The sequence below is a fragment of the Oncorhynchus kisutch genome, unplaced genomic scaffold, assembly GCF_002021735.2.
Source record: "Oncorhynchus kisutch isolate 150728-3 unplaced genomic scaffold, Okis_V2 scaffold3961, whole genome shotgun sequence".
Classification (NCBI taxonomy): Eukaryota; Metazoa; Chordata; class Actinopteri; order Salmoniformes; family Salmonidae; genus Oncorhynchus; species Oncorhynchus kisutch.
Genome location: NW_022265906.1, coordinates 56071 through 80346, shown reverse-complemented (window position 1 = coordinate 80346; position 24276 = coordinate 56071). Strand labels below are relative to the sequence as shown.

Sequence of the window (24276 nt, the reverse complement as noted above, 5' to 3'; positions counted from 1 at the left end):
TTATGGCCTGTATCACTAAGTTTCCTGCCTAGCAGTAAAGATACAATGTAGGTTCAGATGAACAAGAGGAGACTCAGCCTGGGAGGAAGGGTTAAATATCAAGCATTGATAAGGGGAGAGAGCCATGGATGAGTGATGACGGGGGGGTTAAATATCAGTGCATTGATAAGGGGAGAGAGCCATGGATTAGTGATGACGGGGGGTTAAATATCAGTGCATTGATAAGGGGAGAGAGCCATGGATCAGTGATGACGGGGGGGTTAAATATCAGTGCATTGATAAGGCGAGAGAGCCATGGATGAGTGATGACAGGGGGGTTAAATATCAGTGCATTGATAAGGGGAGAGAGCCATGGATGAGTGATGACGGGGGGGGGGTTAAATATCAGTGCATTGATAAGGGGAGAGAGCCATGGATGAGTGATGACGGGGGGGTTAAATATCAGTGCATTGATAAGGGGAGAGAGCCATGGAATAGTGATGACAGGGGTCGAGGTCAGGTCACGTTAAGGGAGAAAGACAAGTTTATGGCCCGTATCACTAAGTTTCCTGCCTAGCAGTAAAGATACAATGTAGGTTCAGATGAACAAGAGGAGACTCAGCCTGGGAGGAAGGGTTAAATATCAGTGCATTGATAAGGGGAGAGAGCCATGGATGAGTGATGACGGGGGGGTTAAATATCAGTGCATTGATAAGGGGAGAGGGCCATGGATGAGTGATGACGGGGGGTTAAATATCAGTGCATTGATAAGGGGAGAGAGCCATGGAATAGTGATGACGGGGGGGTTAAATATCAGTGCATTGATAAGGGGAGAGAGCCATGGAATAGTGATGACAGGGGTCGAGGTCAGGTCACGTTAAGGGAGAAAGACAAGTTTATGGCCCGTATCACTAAGTTTCCTGCCTAGCAGTAAAGATACAATGTAGGTTCAGATGAACAAGAGGAGACTCAGCCTGGGAGGAAGGGTTAAATATCAGTGCATTGATAAGGGGAGAGAGCCATGGATGAGTGATGACGGGGGGGTTAAATATCAGTGCATTGATAAGGGGAGAGGGCCATGGATGAGTGATGACGGGGGGTTAAATATCAGTGCATTGATAAGGGGAGAGAGCCATGGATTAGTGATGACGGGGGGGTTAAATATCAGTGCTTGTGTGAACAACGTCTTTGTCCAATGCCGTTGTATTGATCCTCTGGGAAGAATGAACTTGGTTTTAAAGCTTTCAGAGTCTCCTTTGAGTTTTAACTCTGAATATTAGAACCTAAGAAAGGTCATCGTTGCTTTTACCCAAGTTTGACAGTTGGGTTGATGCACCACTGACGATAGACTACATGACTGCTACACTAGATGATAAATCCATAAGGCTCTTTGTTTTTTAACAACGCTAAAACGTTTTTTTTTGTAAGGACCCGATTTATCTTTTTTCCCCCCATAAAAACACATGGCCAGGGTTGACCTATTTTTTTAAAGAAATACCATTGGTTGGTGTATAGAATATCTAAGATATTTGATTGGCTGAGGCAGACGTTGTGCCAGGATGTAATCACTGCCACCTGGGGAGGTTAGCATAAGGCTAATGTTATCTGATGGGAGCAGCTACAAATTAGCGGTCAGTCACATGTAAGTGAATCAACACTTTTCATTGGCTGATATGCATCTTGTGCATGAAAACCATTTAACTTCATATGCTTGCTTATGTTCGCAAATATGGCCCCAGACTCTATATTCGATCATGCGATTTCATGTTCTCTTTCCACAATGAGAGCAGTGGTATGGCTTTTATCATGTGTCCTCTGGTGTGATTTCAGGCTCCCTAACAAGGTAAAAGTAATTCCACATTGAGAGCAGTTGAAAGGTTTCTCTCCTGTGTGTATTCTTTCATGTGTTTTAAGGCTTACTAACCCCCTAAAACTCTGTCCACAATGAGAACAGTGGTAAGGCTTCGCTCCCGTGTGTATTTCTTTATGCTTACTCAGGTACCTTAACCGGGTAAAACTCTTTCCACACTGGGAGCATTGGAAAGGCTTCTCTCCTGTGTGTATCCTCTCATGCTCTTTGAGATTCCATGACTGAATAAATCTCTTTTCACACTGCAAGCATTGGAAAGGCTTTTCACCAGTGTGAATTCTCTCATGTTCTTTCAGCTTCTCTAACCGTGTAAAAGCATTCCCACACTGGGAGCATTGGAAAGGTTTCTCTCCTGTATGTGTCCTCTCATGTGTTTTCAGGGTCACTAACCACCTAAAACTCTGTCCACAATGACAACAGTGGTAAGGCTTCTCTCCTGTGTGTATTCCTTTATGCCTATTCAGGCACCTTAACCGGGTAAAACTATTTCCACACTGGGAGCATTGGAAAGGCTTCTCTCCTGTGTGTATTCTCTTATGCTCTTTCAAATGTGATGACTGGATAAATTGCTTTCCACACTGAGAGCATTGGAAAGGCCTCTCTACAGAGTGTGTTCTCTTATGCTTTTTCAGGTCCCCTGACGAGAAAAATGTATTTCCACATTGGGAGCAGTGGTGTGGTTTCACTGGTTTGGGCATCTCTGGGTCTGGTTCCGCTGAAGTACTCCCGCTGTCAGAGTAAGAGTCTGGTCTCTCTCCTGCCAAAGACAGAGTATTTGGTTAAACAGAGAGACCAAAATGAAACCTCCATATGATTCAACTATCTTCTTATGAGGTTAAATCCAGACTAGATACCTCATTATTTACATTTGACTAATTTAGCACAACGCTCTTATCCAAAGAGACTTACAGGAGCAATTAGGGTTAAGTGATTTTTCCCCTAGTTGGCTTTGGGATTCGAACCAGGGACTTATCATAAACTCCTAGTTCCCAGTGGGAAATTTCACTTGACTGACCCTCTAAATCGGAATTACAGGTGGGAAATTCTGAGAAAATGTTACTCGAGTTGTGACGTTTTACCACTGACTGCCCAATAGTTCCACGTCAGACTTCCCACTTCCTAGTGTCCCACTTCCCAGGAGCACATGAATGCCCAATAGTTCCACGTCAGACTTCCCACTTCCTAGTTTCCCACTTCCCAGGAGCACATGAATGCCCAATAGTTCCACGTCAGACTTCCCACTTCCTAGTTTCCCACCTCCCAGGAGCACATGAATGCCCAATAGTTCCACGCCCCTAGTTTACCACTTCCTAGGAGCACATGAATGCCCAATAGTTCCATGTCAGACTTCCTAGTTTCCCACTTCACAGGAGCACATGAATGCCCAATAGTTCCACGTCAGACTTCCCACTTCCTAGTTTCCCACTTCCCAGGAGCACATGAATGCCCAATAGTTCCACCATGTCAGAGAAAATTCAGGTGCTGAATGTCAAAAGGATTGAATGAATTTTGTACAAATATAAATCAAATGTGGAACGCCACGAGTGGACGTTCATTATATTAGGTATTTTATTAGGATCACCATTAGCTGTTGCAAAAGCAGCATCTACTTCCTGGGGTCCACACAAAACATAATACAGAATGACAAAACACAGAACATCAATAGACAAGAACAGCTCAAGGACAGAACTACATACATATTGTAAAAGGCACACGTAGCCTACATATCAATGCATACACACAAACGACCTAAGTCAAATAGGGGAGAGGGGTTGTGCCATGAGGTGTTGCTTTATCTGATTTTTTAAACCAGGTTTGCTGTTTATTTGAGCAATATGAGATGGAAGGAAGTTCCATGCAATAAGGGCTCTTTACGTTTTCTTGAATTTGATCTGGATTTGGGGACTATGAAAAAAGACCCCTGGTGGGATAAGTGTGTGTGTCAGAGCTGTGTGTAAGTTGACTATGCAAACAATTTGGGATTTTCAACACATTCATGTAAAAGAGGAAGTGATGCAGTCAGTCTCTCCTCAACTCTTAGCCAAGAGAGACTGGCATGCATAGTATTTATATCAGCCCTCTGATTACAATTAAGAGCAAAAACGTGCCGCTCTGTTCTGGGCCAGCTGCAGCTTAACTAGGTCTTTCCTTGCAGCACTGGACCACACGACTGGACAATAATCAAGATTAGACAAATCTAGAGCCTGCAGAACTTGCTTTTTGGAATGTGGTGTCAAAAAAGCAGAGCATCTCTTTATTATGGCTAGACCTCTCCCCATCTGTACAACCATTGAATCTATTTGTTTTGACCATGACAGTTTACAATCTAAGGTAATGCCAAGTAATTTAGTCTCCTCAACTTGTTCAACAGCCACACCATTCATTACCAGATTCAGCTGAGGTCTAGCACTTCTGGAATGATTTGTACCAAATACAATGCTCATAGTTTTAGAGATGTTCAGGACCAGTTTATTACTGGCCACCCATTTCAAAACAGACTGCAACTCTTTGTTAAGAGTTTCAGTGACTTCATTAGCTGTGGTTGCTGGTGCTTATATAGTTGAATCATCAGCATACATGGACACACATGCTTTGTTTAATGCCAGTGGCAGGTCATTGGTAAAAATAGAAAAGAGTAGAGGGCCTAGAGAGCTGCCCTGTGGTACACCACACTTTACATGTTAGACATTAGAGACGCTTCCATTAAAGAAAACCCTTTGAGTTGAATTAGATAGATAGCTCTGAATCCACAATATTGCAGAGGTTGACAAGCCATAGCACATACGTTTTTTCAACACCAGGTTATGGTCAACAATATCAACGACTGCACTGAAATCTAACAATAGAGCTCCCACAATCTAATTATTATCAATTTCTTTCAACCAATCATCAGTCATTTGTGTCAGTGCAGTACATGTTGAGAGCCCTTCTCTATAAGCATGCTGAAAGTCTGTTGTTCATTTGTTTACAGAGAAATATCATTGTAATTGGTCAAACACCATATTTTTCCAACAGTTTGCTAAGAGCTGGCAGCAAGCTTATAGGTCTGCTGTTAGAACCAGTAAAGGCCGCTTTACCACTCTTGGGTAACATAATTACTTTGGTTCCCTTCCAGGCCTGAGGATGACAAAGAATTTCCTCTAGGCTCAGATTAAAAATATGACAGATAGGAGTGGCTATAGAGTCAGCTTCCGTCCTCAGTAGCTTTCCATCTTAGTCGTCAATGCCAGGAGATTTATCATTATTGATCGATAACAATCCTTTTTCCACCTCTCCCACACTAACTTTACAAAATTCAAACTTGGACTGCTTTTCTTTCATTATTTGTTTTTTTTATGCATGAATATAATTGCTCCCTGTTTGTCGTGGGAATTTCCTGCCTAAGTTTGCCCACTTAGCCAATGAAATAATAATTAAAATAATTGGCAACATCAAATGGTTTTGTGATGAATATGCCATCTGATTCGATAAAAGACGGAGTTGAATGTCTTTCTGCCCATAATTTCATTTTTTTCCATCATTCTTTATTTAATTGATCTTGGCTTCAAAATAAAGTTTATATTGCTTGTTGAGTTTAGTCACATAATTTCTCAATTTGCAGTGAGTCAGCCAGTCAGATGTGCAGCCAGACTTATTAGCCACTCCTTTTGCCCCAACTCTTTCAACCATACAGTTTTTAAATTCCTCATCAATCCATATTCATCTACATGATGTATTGTTACACCATGTAGGAGTATAGACCTAGTCTGTTCATTATATAAATCATGTATTGTTACACCATGTAGGAGCAGTATAGACCTAGTCTGTTCATTATATACATGATGTATTGTTACACCATGTAGGAGCAGTATAGACCTAGTCTGTTCATTATATACATCATGTATTGTTACACCATGTAGGAGCAGTATAGCCCTAGTCTGTTCATTATATACATCTACATGATGTATTGTTACACCATGTAGGAGCAGTATAGACCTAGTCTGTTCATTATATACATCTACATGATGTATTGTTACACCATGTAGGAGCAGTATAGACCTAGTCTGTTCATTTTGATATATTTTTGACTGTTGATATCTTTCCATTCTATTCATCCACTGTCCCACAGCCCAGCCAGGCAATTCATAAACTAATCTCCACTGTCCCACAGCCCAGGCAGGCAATTCATAAACTAATCTCCACTGTCCCACAGCCCAGCCAGGCAATTCATAAACTAATCTCCACTGTCCTACAGCCCAGGCAGGCAATTCATAAACTAATCTCCACTGTCCCACAGCCCAGGCAGGCAATTCATAAACTAATCTCCACTGTCCTACAGCCCAGGCAGGCAATTCATAAACTAATCTCCACTGTCCCACAGCCCAGGCAGGCAATTCATAAACTAATCTCCACTGTCCCACAGCCCAGCCAGGCAATTCATAAACTAATCTCCACTGTCCTACAGCCCAGGCAGGCAATTCATAAACTAATCTCCACTGTCCTACAGCCCAGGCAGGCAATTCATAAACTAATCTCCACTGTCCTACAGCACAGGCAGGCAATTCATAAACTAATCTCCACTGTCCCACAGCCCAGGCAGGCAATTCATAAACTAATCTCCACTGTCCCACAGCCCAGGCAGGCAATTCATAAACTAATCTCCACTGTCCCACAGCCCAGGCAGGCAATTCATAAACTAATCTCCACTGTCCCACAGCCCAGCCAGGCAATTCATAAACTAATCTCCACTGTCCCACAGCCCAGCCAGGCAATTCATAAACTAATCTCCACTGTCCTACAGCCCAGGCAGGCAATTCATAAACTAATCTCCACTGTCCTACAGCCCAGGCAGGCAATTCATAAACTAATCTCCACTGTCCCACAGCCCAGGCAGGCAATTCATAAACTAATCTCCACTGTCCCACAGCCCAGGCAGGCAATTCATAAACTAATCTCCACTGTCCCACAGCCCAGGCAGGCAATTCATAAACTAATCTCCACTGTCCCACAGCCCAGGCAGGCAATTCATAAACTAATCTCCACTGTCCCACAGCCCAGGCAGGCAATTCATAAACTAATCTCCACTGGAAGAAAATGATCTAGACATTTTCACCCCATGCTTTTAGTCTAACATTAGGTTTGCAACATTTGTATAAACTATCTGCCTCTCCAACAATATTGTAATTTTGAAATGCGATCTACACCCTGCCTTAGAGAATAAACATCACCGGATGAGAGCAACCTTTTCTGAGCCACTCGAAACCAAGCATCATCATCACTATTATGGAACCATTTAAAGAAATCTCAATAGAAAAAAAGTTCTACGAAATTGCATCTGGTTTGCTGTCATTCCAGCTTCAGAGTTTGATGTGATTGTGTTAACAAGCTAGCAAGGGAGAAGCACGTTAGCCAGCCTGCATAGCAAACATTTCTGTTTAGAACAAACAACCAGTGTGCCCTGCTAGAATCTATGCCAAACAGAAGTGACAACCAGTGTGCCCTGCTAGAAACTATGCCAAACAGAAGGGACAACCAGTGTGCTTGGCTAGAAACTATGCCAAACAGAAGGGACAACCAGTGTGCTTGGCTATAAACTATGCCTACAGAAGGGTCAACCAGTGTGCCCTGCTAGAAACTATGCCAAACAGAAGGGACAACCAGTGTGCTTGGCTAGAAACTATGCCAACAGCAGGGACAACCAGTGTGCTTGGCTATAAACTATGGCAACAGCAGGGAAAACCAGTGTGCCCTGCTAGAAACTATGGCAAACAGAAGGGACAACCAGTGTGCTTGGCTAGAAACTATGCCAAACAGAAGGGACAACCAGTGTGCTTGGCTAGAAACTATGCCAACAGCAGGGACAACCAGTGTGCTTGGCTAGAAACTATGCCAAACAGAAGGGACAACCAGTACTTTTGTCTCTAAACCTCAGAAAATATAACTAAATACGGTCTTATTTCCAGACTACAGTGCATTCGGAAAGTATTCAGACCCCTTCCATTTTTCCACATTTTGTTACGTTACAGACTTATTCTAAAATGGATTAAATTATTTATTGTCCTCATCAATCTACACACAATAACCCATAGACACTAACAATCAGAGGGCAAAACAATTCAATGAGTTAAATTCAGAATTGACCCAAGTTAGCTCGCTAACTCTATCTCGCTACTGTAATATACCCCTCAGACGGGGTACGACAGTTGAACTAAATGTATTGGGCATTAATAAATTATAGTCTCCAAGAATCAATGGATATGCCTTTATTAGGGTGGGTATAATTTGTGGAACGTTCCAACAGGAATTTGTTCCAAAAACGTAATGCACAAGGATGCCAACAAACCTCGCATACAAAGTAGCATGATCAAATCACCTAGCTAACTAGCAGCTGAATAGGCATCAACTCACCACGTAGCTTATTCTTAATGTTTGTCCGTAGGCTACCAGAGTGGATAAACGTGGTGAGTGAAAACACGTAATGAAATAACCCACTCTCTACCCGGTATCTTATTCTGCCTCTATACAACTTTGTTACAGATTCCTGTTGGAACGTTCCACAAATTATACCGACCTCCTTTATTAGCCCAAACGTAGACCACGGGAGGTGGTCGCGTCTAACAATTGGATGTCATTATTTCCTGGGCACCGCTCGGTGATGTAAGGGACGACCTTTTATTAAAGAAACAATGCATACTGACTATGGATATTCATCGATACACGGATACAGATTTGGTCGTAAGTAATCCAACGCATTCGCTATGGTATGCCAGAGACCCAATCTTATTAATACATTAAATCATGAATAAAGGGGTCTAAGTTCGAGCAAGGCATATATATGTCATTACTTTAAAAATCCCCAAATGTATGGAACAATCACAGAGAGCTCCTTCAACAATTCCTACAGTACTGAACAACATATTCATGTGTAGAACATCAGTAGAATGCCCCTTTAAAACCACACATTAGTTCAACAACTGCATAGCTTGTGCCCCTATTTTAAGACGGTACTCACTTGTGTTATTCGGATCTTCAGACTCGTCCTCCTCATCCCCGTCTTCTTTTACTCTCAAAACGTCTTCCTCTTTTGAGATAACCTTCTCTTCCACTCCAACAGGTTCTTCCTCTTCTTCCATTAGAACATCCTCCTTTTCATTTAATGTGATAGCCTCCTCTCCCTCTTTTACTCCAAAGGGTTCTTTCTCTTCTTTCACTGTAATAACATCCTCTTCTTCTTTCAATGTGATTTCCTCCTTTTTTATTCTGAAAGCGTCTACCACCTCCTCTTTCACTGTGACAGCCTCTACCCCCTCTTCCCTTTTCACCCCAAAAGGCTCGTTCACGTCTTGGACTGTAACATCCTCTTCCACTGTGACAGCCTCTATCCCCTCTTCCTCTTTCACTGTGACAGCCTCTACCCCCTCTTCCTCTTTCACTGTGACAGCCTCTATCCCCTCTTCCTCTTTCACTGTGACAGCCTCTATCCCCTCTTCCTCTTCCACTGTGACAGCCTCTATCCCCTCTTCCTCTTCCACTCCAAAAGGTTCTTTCTCGTCTTTCACTGTAACATCATTTTCTTCTTTCAATGTGATAGCCTCTTCTTCTTCTTCCCTTTTCACTCTGAAAGCTTCTTCCTCTTCTTTTACTGTAATATCCTCCTCTTCTTTCACTGTAATATCCTCCTCTTCTTTCACTGTAATATCCTCCTCTTCTTTCACTGTAATATCCTCCTCTTCTTTCACTGTAATATCCTCATCTTCTTTTACTGTAATATCCTCATCTTCTTTTACTGTAATATCCTCCTCTTCTTTTACTGTAATATCCTCCTCTTCTTTCACTGTAATATCCTCCTCTTCTTTCACTGTAATATCCTCCTCTTCTTTCACTGTAACAGCCTCCTCTTCTTTCACTGTAATATCCTCCTCTTCTTTTACGACAATGTTAAGACCCAGAGCTTCTTTCTCCATCCAGCAGACCTTCTGTTCTTTAGCAGGGGGGGAGTAGCTTAGTGAACTCATGGTCGGGGATGTTAGCTAGGTAGCTATTTAGCATTTGCGACTAGCCTGGTGCTGGTATACTTTTTTTGGGACAAATTGGCAAATTTTACAAGCAAATTAATTTTACGTTAATACGTACACATAATTGTCTTTTAAACACTGATTAATATACACAAGAATGGTCTAAAGAGCTTCAATGATTCGATTTTATGTTGACTAGCAAGCTACCGAAATGGTTGAATAAGTAGCCTTGTTGGTAGTTGAAGAAGCGTCCAGTCCCGTCCACTAGATTATACGTCACGCAAGAAGCACCACATGAAAGACTCACATCGCCATCTGTTGACTGGAGTGCGTAACGCAGTTTCGACAAATATTCATAACATTGTTAATTCTGGCAAACAATTTCAAAATAAGTAATTTAAAAACAACCAGGTGTTATGTTTTCTCTTACAGCCAATAAGGTCATTAGGCATGATTAGGTGACAGGTTGACGAGGGTGGCATTTTCTGAGCTAAACTGACCAAGACACTCCACCAACAACAAATGAAATCAAATTTTATTGGTCAAATGCACACATTTATCAGATGTTTTTTCTGGTGTAGCGAAATGCTCAACAGTGCAGTAATATCTAACAATACATAACAACACATGCACATCTAAAAAGTAAAAGAATGGAATTAAGAAATATAGAAATATTAGGATGAGCAACGTCAGTCAGGAATATAATTCTATATGTATTTGATGGTACATTATGTAGAGGTTACTGATGTGCGCATTGCCAAAGCAAAGTGGAATAAACAATTACGAGTTGACAGTTGACTCTCCCACCTCGACAGTCTTCACAGTTCCACTCACAGATGGTCCGTGTGCTCCTGCAGGCCTGTTGATTCTCCCACCTCGACAATCTTCACCGTTCCACTCACAGATGGTCCGAGTGCTCCTGCAGGCCTGTTGATTCTCCCACCTCGACAGTCTTCACAGTTCCACTCACAGATGGTCCATGTGCTCCTGCAGGCCTGTTTGAGGTACAACTGGACAGAAACACATCAGTATTCTTAGACTTCAGCTGAGACCCTCCTCTCCACAAGTGCATAGGAGGGGCCATTTTAAAAAGGGTCTGGACAAAAATAAAAACAGTTTGTGTAGAGGTGGGGGGGTCATCTTAAAAGTAGAGAGCCTGTACCAATCCCAAAATCATCCCCTAAAACCTGTGCCCTTGTGGACATCTGAGGGAGACTTGATCCATATAAGCAATATGGTGTAACTGTGACCTGGTGGGGGGTCAAAGTGGATCATCTCAGATCTCCATAAGTGTTTAGGGCGTATAGGTTTTAGGGGGATGATTTGGGATTGGCCCAGGCGCTCCACTTCTAAATTGACCCACTTTATGACAACAGTTTTTCAATGGACCCTTGAAGCTGACCTTTTTTCTTCCTTTTTAATCTGAGATGAATTGCTGGTCTGGAACGTCTCCTGTTGTCATATTTCAAAAACACAGTAAACAATTTGGATTAGAAAAGTCTGACTGTCTCTATTATCATTCAGTAGGTCCCATAGAATTATGTGGTCACTCCCAGTAAGGTCAACTTAGAATTATGTGGTCACTCCCAGTAAGGTCAACTTTGAGTGGCTGATATCCCATGCTTATTTGCGCTGTGTCAGGAGCCTGGGGACAAGGTGTCCGTGTATTGACCATGTTGAGTTGTTCATGTGTGGTCTATCTATGGTCAGAGGGAGCTGGGGTGCCGACGGTGAGAGGAGGTGGAGAGGACGGTGGGAGTGGTGGTGGTTGGAGGTGGAGAGGACAGTGGGAGTGGAGAGGACGGTGAGAGTAGAGGGGACGGTGGGAGTGGAGGTGGTGGAGGTGTTTGGGGTGGAAAGGACAGTGGTAGTGATGGTGGTGGAGGTGTTTGGGGTGGAGAGGACGGTAGGAGTGGAGGTGGTTGGAGGTGGAGAGGACAGTAGGAGTGGAGGTGGTTGGAGGTGGAGAGGACGGTGGGAGTGGAGGTGGTGAGAACAGTGGGAGTGGAGATGGTGGAGGCGTTTGGGGTGGAAAGGACAGTGGTAGTGATGGTGGTGGAGGTGTTTTGGGTGGAGAGGACGGTAGGAGTGGAGGTGGTTGGAGGTGGAGAGGACAGTGGGAGTGGAGGTGGTGGAGGTGTTTGGGGTGGAGAGGACAGTGGGAATGGAGATGGTTGGAGGTGGAGAGGACAGTGGGAGTGGAAAGGACGGTGGGAGTGGAGGTGTGAAGTCATATCCTTGTTCCTGTTCAGGTACCAAGCCAGCCGAGTGCCGGTGGGCTCTATCATCAACATGAAGCTCCTGCTGCTCCTGCCACTAATACACACACACACACACACACACACACGTAGGAACGTTCCCCCTATTTACATGTTCGTGTGTATGAGTGTTCTGTGCCAGAGAAGAGGAGTCTGGTATGGGAGGAGGACATTAGTTTCCCTACACCCTACCATTACCCCCTACTGTCACCTTAACCCCCTTATTAAACCACTGACCACTAAGGTTCCAACATCACATTTGTCTTGTGTTTTAGATGAGGAGTTGAAGGAGGAGCCTTGTACCTACTGCAGCACCCGGAGCTCCGCGCCATGACGGCCAACTTCTTTATTTTTATTTTTTCCGACATTGCTTTTGTTGAATAAACCTGGTCAATGGAAACCTGCATACTGTCTTACTGGAAGATCCACTAAGTTTATCAACCATTATTTTACCAGGTAAACTGATAGAAAACAAAATCTCTTCTACACTAAGGACCCAGGGAAGAGTTGCAAGGTAGAGGAGAACAGAAGAATGTGCCTATTTGAAAGATTTAAAAACATCTAACTCATGACGTGATGCTAGGAAGGGTTGGGAGACCCCTGCTCTAGGGCAGAAAGTTTGGGAGACCCCTGCTCTAGGGCAGAAAGTTTGGAGACCCCTGCTCTAGGGCAGAAAGGTTGGAGACCCCTGCTCTAGGGCATAAAGGTTGGGAGACCCCTGCTCTAGGGCAGAAAGGTTGGAGACCCCTGCTCTAGGGCAGAAAGGTTGGGAGACCCCTGCTCTAGGGCAGAAAGGTTGGGAGACCCCTGCTCTAGGGCAGAAAGGTTGGAGACCCCTGCTCTAGGGCAGAAAGTTTGGGAGACCCCTGCTCTAGGGCAGAAAGGTTGGGAGACCCCTGCTCTAGGGCAGAAAGGTTGGAGACCCCTGCTCTAGGGCAGAAAGGTTGGAGACCCCTGCTCTAGGGCAGAAAGGTTGGGAGACCCCTGCTCTAGGGCAGAAAGGTTGGAGACCCCTGCTCTAGGGCAGAAAGGTTGGGCGACCCCTGCTCTAGGGCAGAAAGGTTGGAGACCCCTGCTCTAGGGCAGAAAGGTTGGGAGACCCCTGCTCTAGGGCAGAAAGGTTGGAGACCCCTGCTCTAGGGCAGAAAGGTTGGGAGACCCCTGCTCTAGGGCAGAAAGGTTGGGAGACCCCTGCTCTAGGGCAGAAAGGTTGGGAGACCCCTGCTCTAGGGCAGAAAGGTTGGAGACCCCTGCTCTAGGGCAGAAAGGTTGGGAGACCCCTGCTCTAGGGCAGAAAGGTTGGGAGACTCCTGCTCTAGGGCAGAAAGGTTGGGAGACCCCTGCTCTAGGGCAGAAAGGTTGGGAGACCCCTGCTCTAGGGCATAAAGGTTGGAGACCCCTGCTCTAGGGCAGAAAGGTTGGAGACCCCTGCTCTAGGGCAGAAAGGTTGGGAGACCCCTGCTCTAGGGCAGAAAGGTTGGAGACCCCTGCTCTAGGGCAGAAAGGTTGGAGACCCCTGCTCTAGGGCAGAAAGGTTGGGAGACCCCTGCTCTAGGGCAGAAAGGTTGGGAGACCCCTGCTCTAGGGCAGAAAGGTTGGAGACCCCTGCTCTAGGGCAGAAAGGTTGGGAGACCCCTGCTCTAGGGCAGAAAGGTTGGAGACCCCTGCTCTAGGGCAGAACGTTTGGGCGACCCCTGGATAATGGATCTGTGTTCTATGATTGGGTGTTTGGGGTCTCTGGTTGGCTTTTAGTGTATTGATGTATATAGATTGTTGTTGTAACCACAGAGCTGATCTATAAAAAGAGGCCTTGGTCTGTAAATGCTAAAGAAAGAAATAAAAAAGTATTGATGTGTATAGTTTGTGTAACTACAGAGCCATCTATAAAATATACCTTGGTGATTTATGACTAAAGGTTAAATGCATTTAAAAAATACAACAACAAATCAGTGTCCTCAGTCCTGGAACCTTCAGTCTGACGTCAGCTGACGTCAGAACCCATACACAAATAAAGTGTCACAATTAAGATCAGTGGAAATCGTGTGTATTACAGACAGGGAAAACATAGAAATAAGCTTAGCATTGTGTTATTTACTCTTAACTGAATATAAACTGCATTCAGCTTAAATGTCCCCAATACAGCTTGTTTTTGTTTTCGGTTGCAAAACATTTCACTATGGTGTGCACTAATTAATATGACCCTGATTTAAATCTTCACATGATAAAATTGACTTCCTGTGAGGTTGAAAACAAATCAGATCCCTCGACCTGGAGGTCACGTTTATTACTAAGACAAACTGTGCGACTGTCACACCCCCTCCCCCATTATCCCGTGTATTTATACCGGTGTTCTGTTTGTTACCAGTTCTTATTGTTTCTTCAAGTTTACCAGTCGTTTTCCCTCTGCCCCTATTGTTCCTGTTTTCACCCGCACTGACCCTGCCTGCACCTTTGCCCCACTACTCTGGATTATCGACCCCTGCCTGCCTTGACCTGTCGTTTGCCTGCCCTTGTTGCTGAAATAAACATTGTTACTTCGACAGCCTGCATTTGGTTCTTACCTTAAAGGTGATAGCGACCGCTAAAAGGGGTAGTTTAGTGAGCTCGTGGTCGGATGTGAGCTAGTTATCATTCGAGTCTGCTCATTTATACAGCCAGCTAGCTAACAAACGTAAATGTGAAATAAATGGGGTAACTAATATATACTTTGGAAGTGTGTTAAACACAGTGGCTAATATATACGGAAAGCGTTCAGAAAAAGAGGTACAATGTTTTGGTCATGTTGACTAGCTGTTCTTGTTGAAGTATTGAAATTCCCACAAAATAATGTTAACGTTCTCGGGAACTATTTGAGAACATTCCCAATGCGTTTCTAGAACGCGAACAAACATTTAATTAAATATGTCTGAACTTTTAGGATACGTTATATTACAGTAATGAAATACCGAGAAAATTATTTCGTCAAGTTCCTGTAAATACGCAGAGAATGTTCCAAAGCCAATCAACTATACTGCACCATTCCCAGAACGTTGTGGAAAGGTTGAATGCAAAATAACCATAAGACAACCACGCTCTTAGAAACATATGGTTCTCAGAACGTTGTTTTACCATGGAAATGTCCATTGTTACCCACACAGATTCCAGGATAGTAAGAGGTAACAGAAAGCATTGTAATCCAGGGGAGGTGTAACAGGTTCCAATCAATCAAATGTATTTATAAAATCCTTTTTACATCAGCCGATGTTACAAAGTGCTGCACAGAAACCCAGCCTAAAACACCAAACAGCAAGCAATGCAGATCAATATAGAAGCAAGGTATTCAAGTGATATAGATGGCAAAAAGGGCAAATCACAAAGTTGGAAAAGAACAGCTAGTGTTACCTGACCACCGCTCCAGCTAGTGTTACCTGACCACCGCTCCAGCTAGTGTTACCTGACCATCGCTCCAGCTAGTGTTACCTGACCACCGCTCCAGCTAGCTAGCCTTCACAAGGCTAGTTAAGGGCCATGGGTCACCAACAAGTAGCATTACACATGGATCTTATAGTAAAAGCCACCGAGCTTTGAGCTAAAGCTAGCCTTTAAAATCCACCTAGCTTTGAGCTAAAGCTAGCTAGCCTTTAAAAGCCACCGAGCTTTGAGCTAAAGCTAGCTAGCCTTTAAAAGCCACCGAGCTTTGAGCTAAAGCTAGCTAGCCTTTAAAAGCCACCGAGCTTTGAGCTAAAGCTAGCAAGAAGAAGAAAAAAAAAAACAAGAAACGTGACTTTTATCAGTTGAAAGATAATGCTGGGCTTATCTGTGATGTTGTACAAAACCATGAGTCAATAATTCATTTTGTGGTCTTTCATTGATAAACTGACTCGCAAAGTAATTTGACTAAGTTTCTGATAAGGGCTGGGTTTATCATTTGTAACCATCTACAAACATACTCCAAGTGTGAGCTTATTACTTCCTGTTTATGACCTGTTGCTACAGTGGTTTACTTCTGTCTGCAATGCTGGAAGGGCTGATGGTGAAACAGGGAGTAAGAAAATATATATATATTTGATCTGAGTTCATCGCTTGATTAGCAAAGCAACTCTGACTGCCACCAAAGTGCTGCAAACTTGCTTTCATGTCGGGGGTTGTTGTTGGACTATAAAACGAATCTATAAAACTGCACAGCGTATGTGATCAGAACTAGATAAAGCATACGACACAATTAAACAGACCAATAACAGCAATAAAACATACCAAAACAAGAGAAACATATATTCAGGTGAATCATTTTGATTCTGAACATTACATATAGAAATATAATGAAGAGGACTCGATTCACGTCTCCCAGAGCCTATAGGCTGTGCCAGAGACCAGGGGAACATGAGATGTTCTCACTCAATTCATCCATATTTATAAAAGGAGACATACGTTGCTGTTCAGAAGTTGGAACTAGAGGTACATTTCCACTGTAGAACCGCAATGACAATTTTGTGATAATTGCCTTTGTTTGTGGCACTAATTGTTTTCTTGGTCTGTTATCTTTACAGGACCATACTATTCCCTTAAAGCCTGTAAGATACATATTGAAAGCAAATGTAAACAATAGAGTAAATGGCACTTGAGAGTGCTCGAGTAATGACACACAACACACAGAGCCGGAGTTGAAAAATGACCATGTAATCGCAGAGAGCATACACATTCAAACTGACATATTGGTAGTCTACAATCAAACCAATGTATTTCATATTCAATGTCTTGAGATTTAAAAAATACAAACTACACTTTCATCAAATGGCATAAACAGTATATAAACTGTTCATTCTGAACATCACTGAACTACATACACCTCATATTCATATTTTTGGGGGAAGTATAAGAATATTTTTTTTACCAGGCAAGTTAATTAAGAAAAAAAAATCTTATTTACAATGATGACTTCTCTCCTGTGTTTAAAGGCTTCTCAACTGTGTGTGTTCTGTTATGTGATTTCAGGTAATCTAACCGGGTAAAATTCTTTCCGCACAGGGAGCAGTGGTAAGGCTTCTCTCCGGTGTGTATTCTCTTATGTTTTTTCAGACAACTTGATTGAGAAAAACTCTTTCCACAAACGGAGCATTGATAAGGCTTCTCCCCCGTGTGCGTTCTTGTGTGGGATTTCAGGTGGGTTGACTGGGTAAAACTCTTTCCGCACAGGGAGCAGAGAAAAAGCTTCTCTCCAGGTTTTTCTCCTGTATGTATTTTTTCATGCTCTTTCAGGTACTTTGCTAAGGAAAATCTTTTTCCACACTGGGAGCAATGGTAGGGCTTTTCTTCTGTGTGTGTCTTCTCATGCTGTTTTAGGATCCCTAACTTGGTAAATCGCTTTTCACACTGAGAGCAGTGGAAAGGTTTTTCTCCCGTGTGTACTATTTTATGTTCTTTCAGATGTGCTAACCGGGTAAAAGCCTTTTCACACTGAGAGCATTGGTAAGGCTTCTCGCCTGTGTGTATTATTTGATGTTGTTTTAGATTCTGTAACCAGGTAAAACACTGTCCACACTGGGAACATTTGTGAGGCTTCTCTCCTGTATGTATCCTCTCGTGTTTCCTTAGGTCACCTAACTGGTTAAAGCTCTTTCCACAGTAGGAACAGTGATGTCGTCTTGCTGGTTCGGAAGTCTCTGGCTCTGGTTCCTCTGCTGAATCTGGTCTCTCTGCTGTCAAAGACAAAGTGTTTATTTAAAGTGGAACTGAAAGCATTTGAACTAATTTGCAGATATGAAACAAACAGACAATCATAAATCAGTCAAAATTAATGCTACGAAACCAACTTTATAAGAGGTTTTTAAAAATAGGTTATATTTGACTCAACATTCCATGACGAACACTAAGGCATTGTTGGCAGAATAGATGGATACAGTTCAATGCATGAATAATATAATTCAACAATACATTTCTTAGTCCAAAAAAACATTGCTCTCAGGTTGTAAATTACAGCTGGCCTGGAACATTGTTTACTGCCTCCATTCGGGATGCACCGTATCAGATTCAATGACTCAATATTTTGGACAAAAACAAACGAATGTAACTAAGGCTGGGAATGTCAATACAATCAGACTAGCAAGGGCAATGATCACGAGGCAGTCATAATGTGGCTAATAGGCTAGCGTTTCTATTTAGGTAGCAAGCTAAAAAACATGGAGCTTAACACTAGCTAGCTAACAAGAGGAAGTGATGTCATTGGAGGAGTGTGTGAGTGAGTGACTTTTCCCCCTCGTATTGTTTTTTTGGTGGCTACACAGCTAGAGATGCAGGTGTCATTTGGTTAGCTAGCTAAGAACGACAGTTATCCAGTTAGCATATCTCTCTTGGGTTTGCAAATTCACTATGGCTATCTACTCCAATTTCAGAGCACTCTCGTCTGACTGTACCAGAGGATAACTGATAAATTTACGAACGTGAAACACCTGTTGAATGAATATACACTGCTCAAACAAATAAAGGGAACACTAAAATAACACATCCTTTTGTTTGTTTGGGTATGTGTGTATATATGTATGCGTGTGTATGTATATATATTAACACTAAAATAACACATCCTATATCTGAATGAATTAAATATTCTTATTAAATACTTTTTTCTTTCCATAGTTGAATGTGCTGACAACAAAATCACACAAAAATGATCAATGGAAATCAAATTTATCAACCCATGAAGGTCTGGATTTGGAGTCACACAAAATTAAACTGGAAAACCACACTACAGGCTGATTCAACTTTGATGTAATGTCCTTAAAACAAGTCCAAATGAGGCTCAGTAGTGTGTGTGGCCTCCACGTGCCTGTATGACCTCCCTACAACGCCTGGGCATGCTCCTGATGAGGTGGCGGATGGTCTCCTGAGGGATCTCCTCCCAGACCTGGACTAAAGCATCCGCCAACTCCTGGACAGTCTGTGGTGCAATGGTGGATGGAGCGAGACATGATGTCCTAGATGTGCTCAATTGGATTCAGGTCTGGGAAACGGGTGGGCCAGTCCATAGCAACAATGCCTTCCTCTTGCAGGAACTGCTGACACACTCCAGTCACATGAGGTCTAGCATTGTCTTGCATTAGGAGGAACCCAGGGCCAACCGCACCAGCATATGGTCTCACAAGGGGTGTGAGGATCTCATCTCGGTACCTAATGGCAGTCAGGCTACCTCTGGCAAGCACATGGAGGGCTGTGCGGCCCCCCAAAGAAATACCACCCCACACCATGACTGACCCACCGCCAAACCGGTCATGCTGGAGGATGTTGCAGGCAGCAGAACATTCTCCACGTTCTTGCGAATCTTGGTGTTCTCTGGCAAATGCCAAACGTCCTGCACGGTGTTGGGCTGTAAGCACAACCCCCATCTGTGGACGTCGGGCCCTCATACCACCCTCATGGAGTCTGTTTCTGAACGTTTGAGCAGACACATGCACATTTGTGGCCTGCTGGAGGTCATTTTGCAGGGCTCTGGCAGTGCTCCTCCTGCCCCTCCTTGCACAAAAGCAGAGGTAGCGGTCCTGCTGCTGGGTTGTTGCCCTCCTACGGCCTCCTCCACGTTTCCTATGTACTGGCCTGTCTCCTGGTAGCGCCTCCGTGCTCTGGACACTACGCTGACAGACACAGCAAACCTTCTTTCCACAGCTTGCATTGATGTGCCATCCTGGATGAGCTGCACTATCTGAGCCCCTTGTGTGGGTTGTAGACTCCGTCTCATGCTACCACTAGAGTGAAAGCACCACCAGCATTCAAAAGTGACCAAAACATCAGCCAGGAAGCATAGGAACTGAGAAGTGGTCTGTGGTTATCACCTGCAGAACCACTCCTTCATTGGGGGTGTCTTGCTAATTGCCTATAATTTCCACCTGTTGTCTATTCCATTTGCACAACAGCATGTGAAATTTATTGTCAATCAGTGTTGCTTCCTAAGTGGACAGTTTGATTTCACAGAAGTGTGATTGACTTGGAGTTACATTGTGTTGTTTAAGTGTTCCCTTTACTTTTTTGAGCAGTGTATATATTTTTTGCAATTAATTAATTGAACCTTTATTTAACTAGGAAAGTCAGTTAAGAACACATTTCATTTACAATGGCGGCCTACCAAACCCGGACGACGCTGAGCCAATTGTGTGCCACCTTATGGGACTCCCAATCAAGGCCGGATGTGATACAGCCTGGATTTGAACCAGGGACTGTAGTGACTCCTCTAGCACTGAGATGCAGTGCCTTAGACTGCTGTGTCCATGTGTGTTAACTATTTAACTGTACTAGAATGATTAAAATTCCGCTAAAATTTTAAATAATCGGTTAAGGAAAATATTGAATATCGGTCAAAAATGTAATATCGAGGCCTCCCGGGTGGCCTAGGGCACTGCATCGCAGCGCTAGCTATGCCACCAGAGACTGAGTTCGCGCCCAGGCTGTCGCAGCCGGCCGCGACCGGGAGGTCCGTGGGGCGATGCACAATTGGCCTAGTGTTGTCCGGGTTAGGCCGGACGACGTTAAAAATGTGTTTTTGATGCAGTATTTGTGGCAAGCTACCTGCCCTCCAGGACACCTACAGCAGCCGTTGTCACAGGAAGGCCAAAAAGATCATCAAGGACAACAACCACCCGAGCCACTGCCTGTTGTCCCCGCTATCATCCAGAAGGCGAAGTCAGTACAGGTGCATCAAACCTGGGACCGAGAAACTGAAACAACAGCTTCTATCTCAAGGCCATCAAACTGTTAAACGGCCATCACTAGCACAGAGAGGATGCTGCCTAGATATAGACTCATTGGCCACTGTAATATATCGTACATTTGTCACTTTAGGGTAGTAAGTCTAGTGGTTAGAGCGTTGGACTGGTAACCGGAAGGTCGCAAGTTCAAATCCTTGATCTGACAAGGTACAAATTTGTCGTTCTGCCCCTGAACAGACAGTTAACCCACTGTTCCGTCATTGAAAATAAGAATTTGTTCTTAACTGACTTGCCTAGTTAAATAAAGGTTAAAAAATAATAATAATTCCACTTTCAATGTTTACATATCTTGCATTACTCATTTCATATGTGTATACTGTATTCTATACTGTCTATTGCATCTTAGTCTATGCGCTCTGACATCACTCATCCATATATTTATATATTCTCAAAATCAAATCAAATGTATTTGTCACATACACATGGTTAGCAGATGTTAATGCGAGTGTAGCGAAATGCTTGTGCTTCTAGTTCCCACAATGCAGTAATAACCAACGAGTAATCTAACCTAACAATTCCAAAACTACTACCTTATACACACAAGTGTAAAGGGATAAAGAATATGTACATAAGATATATGAATGAGTGATGGTACAGAGCGGCATAGGCAAGATGCAGTAGATGGTATTGAGTACAGTATATAAATATGAGATGAGTAATGTAGGGTATGTAAACAAAGTGGCATAGTTTAAAGTGGCTAGTGATACATGTATTACATAAATATGCAGTAGATGATAGAGTACAGTATATACATATGAGATTAATAATGTAGGGTATGTAAACAGTATATAGTCCATTATTCCTTTACTTGTGTGTGTATTAGGTATTTGTTGTGGAATTGTTAGATATTGCTGCACTGTCAGAACTAGAAGCACAAGCATTTTGCTACACTTGCAATAACATCTGCTAACCATGTGTATGTGACCAATAGATTTTTTGTGGACGTGCAGGATCTTGCAGGGATTTCTAGTCTGCATAATGTCGATTAGCATTTTCGAATTTGAGAGTAAAATATAGCTGAATATATTGATAAAAGTCACCTTGTCCGAGATAACATTAAACTGTCATCAAAACGTCACGCCAGGGTAAGGCTACACAATAGATGGCCCTTATTCTAATATTCCCTATGGGAAAAATGTATGGCGGAAAAACTAATAGAAGCATTTCCCTGCTTGACCGCTAGGTTTTATGGGTATTATGACACCTCCACTGTGGGGCCCGATACCTATCGTGGACATTGCCATTGGATGCACTGAGTCGCCTTAGTAGATATGCCATGTAGCCATAGTTAGAGAACGGAAGGGTGTGTTGTAATTCACACGTCAGTTAGGCTGATAGCGTGCTTAAAAAAGTTGTAAACAAACACTGTATAGTTTTAGAACCTGCTTAAACTATTATTTTTATCATTTGGATGGTCAGTCCTTGTATTCATAGCTATTTTATGGATTTGAAAGTTGTTACATATCGGTGTCTCCAGCACCCAACCTTTAGCTGTTCACCAAAACGAGTGCCATGGCGGCCATTTTGTTGTTGTTTGAATCACGGATTGCCACTTCGAAAAACCACATCAGTTCAACAATTGGCAGTTTGTGCTCCTGTTTTTAAGATGGTATAACGTTACTCACTTGTGTTAATCAGATCTCCAGTCTCATACTCTTCTTCCTCGTCCTCCTCTTTCGTTGTGACAGTAATCTCTCCCTGGTCCTCAGCTTTCACTCTGGAAGCTTCTTCATCGCCTTTCACTGTGACATCCTTCTCTTCCTCCTCTTCTTTCACGACAATATTAAGCCACAGACCCTGTTTCTCGGTCCAGCAGACGTCCTCTTCTTTAGCAGGCGGAGAGTAGTTTAGTGAGTTCATGGTCCGGAATGTTATTAAGAAAGCCAACTTAGATAGTTAGCATAAGCTACTAGCCTAAATCTAATTTAACCAGTTTAGCAACCCGACAACGTAAATATGAAGCTGGGATGGGTAACTAGTAGATACGAAAGACGTGTGTTTAAAGCACAGTGATTAATATACACCGAAAACGTCTAAATAGCTCAAATATTTTCGTCTTTGTTGGATAGCAAGCTATCTAAGTGACTGATTAGCTGTCGTTGTCGAAGAGGTGTCCCGTCCACTAGATTATACGTCACACTCCGGCAGCATCGCTTGTAAAAACTCATATCGCTATCTACTGACTGGAGTAGGTAACACAGTTTGGAAAAACGTTTATTTTTCATGTATTTCATTTGCGTTTACACAGGCAGCCCAATTCTGCATTTTTTTCCACTAATCAAAATACGCATCTTCTCCTACATGGTGTAATCATGTAGATGTACAGTAGAGGTCAGACACAACTACTCATTCAAGGGGTTTTCTTTATTTTGACTATTTTCTACATTGTAGAATAATAGTGAAGATATCAAAACTATGAAATAACACATATGGAATCATAGAGTAACCTAAAAAGTGTTAAACAAATCAAAATATATTTTATATTTGAGATTCTTAAAAGTAGCCACCCTTTGCCCCGATTATAGCTTTGCACACTCTTCACATTCTCTCAACCAGCTTCATGAGGAATGCTTTTCCAAGAGTCTTGAAGGAGTTCCCACATATGCTGAGCACTTGTTGGCTGCTCTTTTTTCACTCTACAGTCCAACTCATCCCAAACCATCTCAATTGGGTTGAGGTCGGGGGATTGTGGAGGCCAGGTAATCTGATGCAGCATTCCAACACTCTCCTTCTTGGTCAAATAGCCCTTACACAGCCTGAAGGTGTGTTTGGCGTCATTGTCCTGTTGAAAAACAAATGATTGTCCCACTAAGCTCAAACCAGATGGGATGGCATATCGCTGCAGACTGCTGAGGTAGCAATGCTGGTTAACTGTGCCTTGAATTCTAAATAAATCACTGACAGTGTCACCTGCAAAGCACGACCACACCATCACACCTCCTCCATGCTTCACGGTGGGAACCACACATGCGGAGATCATCCATTCACCTACTATGCATCTCACAAAGACATGGCTGTCTCAAATTTGGACTCAACAGACCAAAGTACAGATTTCACTGTTCCAATACCAATTGCTTGTGTTTCTTCACCCAAGCAAGTCTCTTCTTCTTATTGGTGTCCTTTAGTAGTGGTTTCTTTGCAGCAATTTGACCATGCAGGCCTGATTCACGCAGTCTCCTCTGAACAGTTGATGTTGAGATGTGTTTGTTACTTGAACTCTGTGAAGCATTTATTTGCGCTTCAATTTCTGAGGCTGGTAACTCTAATGAATGTATACTCTGCAACAGAGGTAACTCTGGGTCCTTTTCTGTGGCTGTCCTCATGAGAGCCAGTTTCATCAGAGTGCTTGATGGCTTCTGCGACTGCACCTGAAGAAACTTTCAAAGTTCTTGACATTTTCCAGATTGACTGACCTTCATATCTTAAAGTAATGATGGACTGTCGTT

General features: G+C 43.0%; 2 protein-coding genes across 4 annotated transcripts; both read right to left on the bottom strand.

Annotated features, from left to right (window-relative positions):
• Positions 1–405: 405 nt before the first annotated feature.
• LOC116372520 (gastrula zinc finger protein XlCGF7.1-like) lies at positions 406–9308 on the bottom strand. The gene is made up of 2 exons (XM_031821335.1): positions 8841–9308; positions 406–2606 (listed from the first exon to the last, which is right to left on the bottom strand). Exons 1-2 carry the CDS (start codon positions 8959–8961, stop codon positions 1732–1734), a joined length of 996 nt encoding a protein of 331 aa, XP_031677195.1. The 5' UTR covers positions 8962–9308; the 3' UTR covers positions 406–1731.
• A 1055-nt stretch (positions 9309–10363) lies between these two features.
• On the bottom strand, positions 10364–22981 carry LOC116372519 (zinc finger protein 501-like). 3 transcript variants are annotated; one of them, XM_031821334.1, is made up of 4 exons: positions 22456–22980; positions 17683–17776; positions 11246–11295; positions 10364–10853 (listed from the first exon to the last, which is right to left on the bottom strand). In XM_031821334.1, the coding sequence occupies exons 1-4, from the start codon at positions 22688–22690 to the stop codon at positions 10810–10812; spliced, it is 423 nt and encodes a 140-aa protein (XP_031677194.1). In that variant the 5' UTR covers positions 22691–22980; the 3' UTR covers positions 10364–10809. The 3 variants fall into 3 exon arrangements, with proteins under 3 accessions (XP_031677194.1, XP_031677193.1, XP_031677192.1); XM_031821333.1 differs by lacking the exons at positions 10364–10853; positions 11246–11295 and having other exon boundaries at positions 16737–17773; positions 22456–22981; XM_031821332.1 differs by lacking the exons at positions 10364–10853; positions 11246–11295 and having other exon boundaries at positions 16737–17776; positions 22456–22979.
• Between the last annotated feature and the right edge of the window lie 1295 nt (positions 22982–24276).

Bases quoted from the DNA above. Each gene is read 5' to 3' on its own strand.
- LOC116372520 (XM_031821335.1), bottom strand. From the start codon at position 8,961: ATGGAAGAAGAGGAAGAACCTGTTGGAGTGGAAGAGAAGGTTATCTCA. The intron at 2,607-8,840 runs GTGAGTACCGTC...TGTCTTTGGCAG, and splicing joins TGAAGATCCGAATAACACAA to GAGAGAGACCAGACTCTTAC.
- LOC116372519 (XM_031821332.1), bottom strand. From the start codon at position 22,690: ATGAACTCACTAAACTACTCTCCGCCTGCTAAAGAAGAGGACGTCTGC. The intron at 17,777-22,455 runs GTGAGTAACGTT...TGTCTTTGACAG, and splicing joins TGGAGATCTGATTAACACAA to CAGAGAGACCAGATTCAGCA.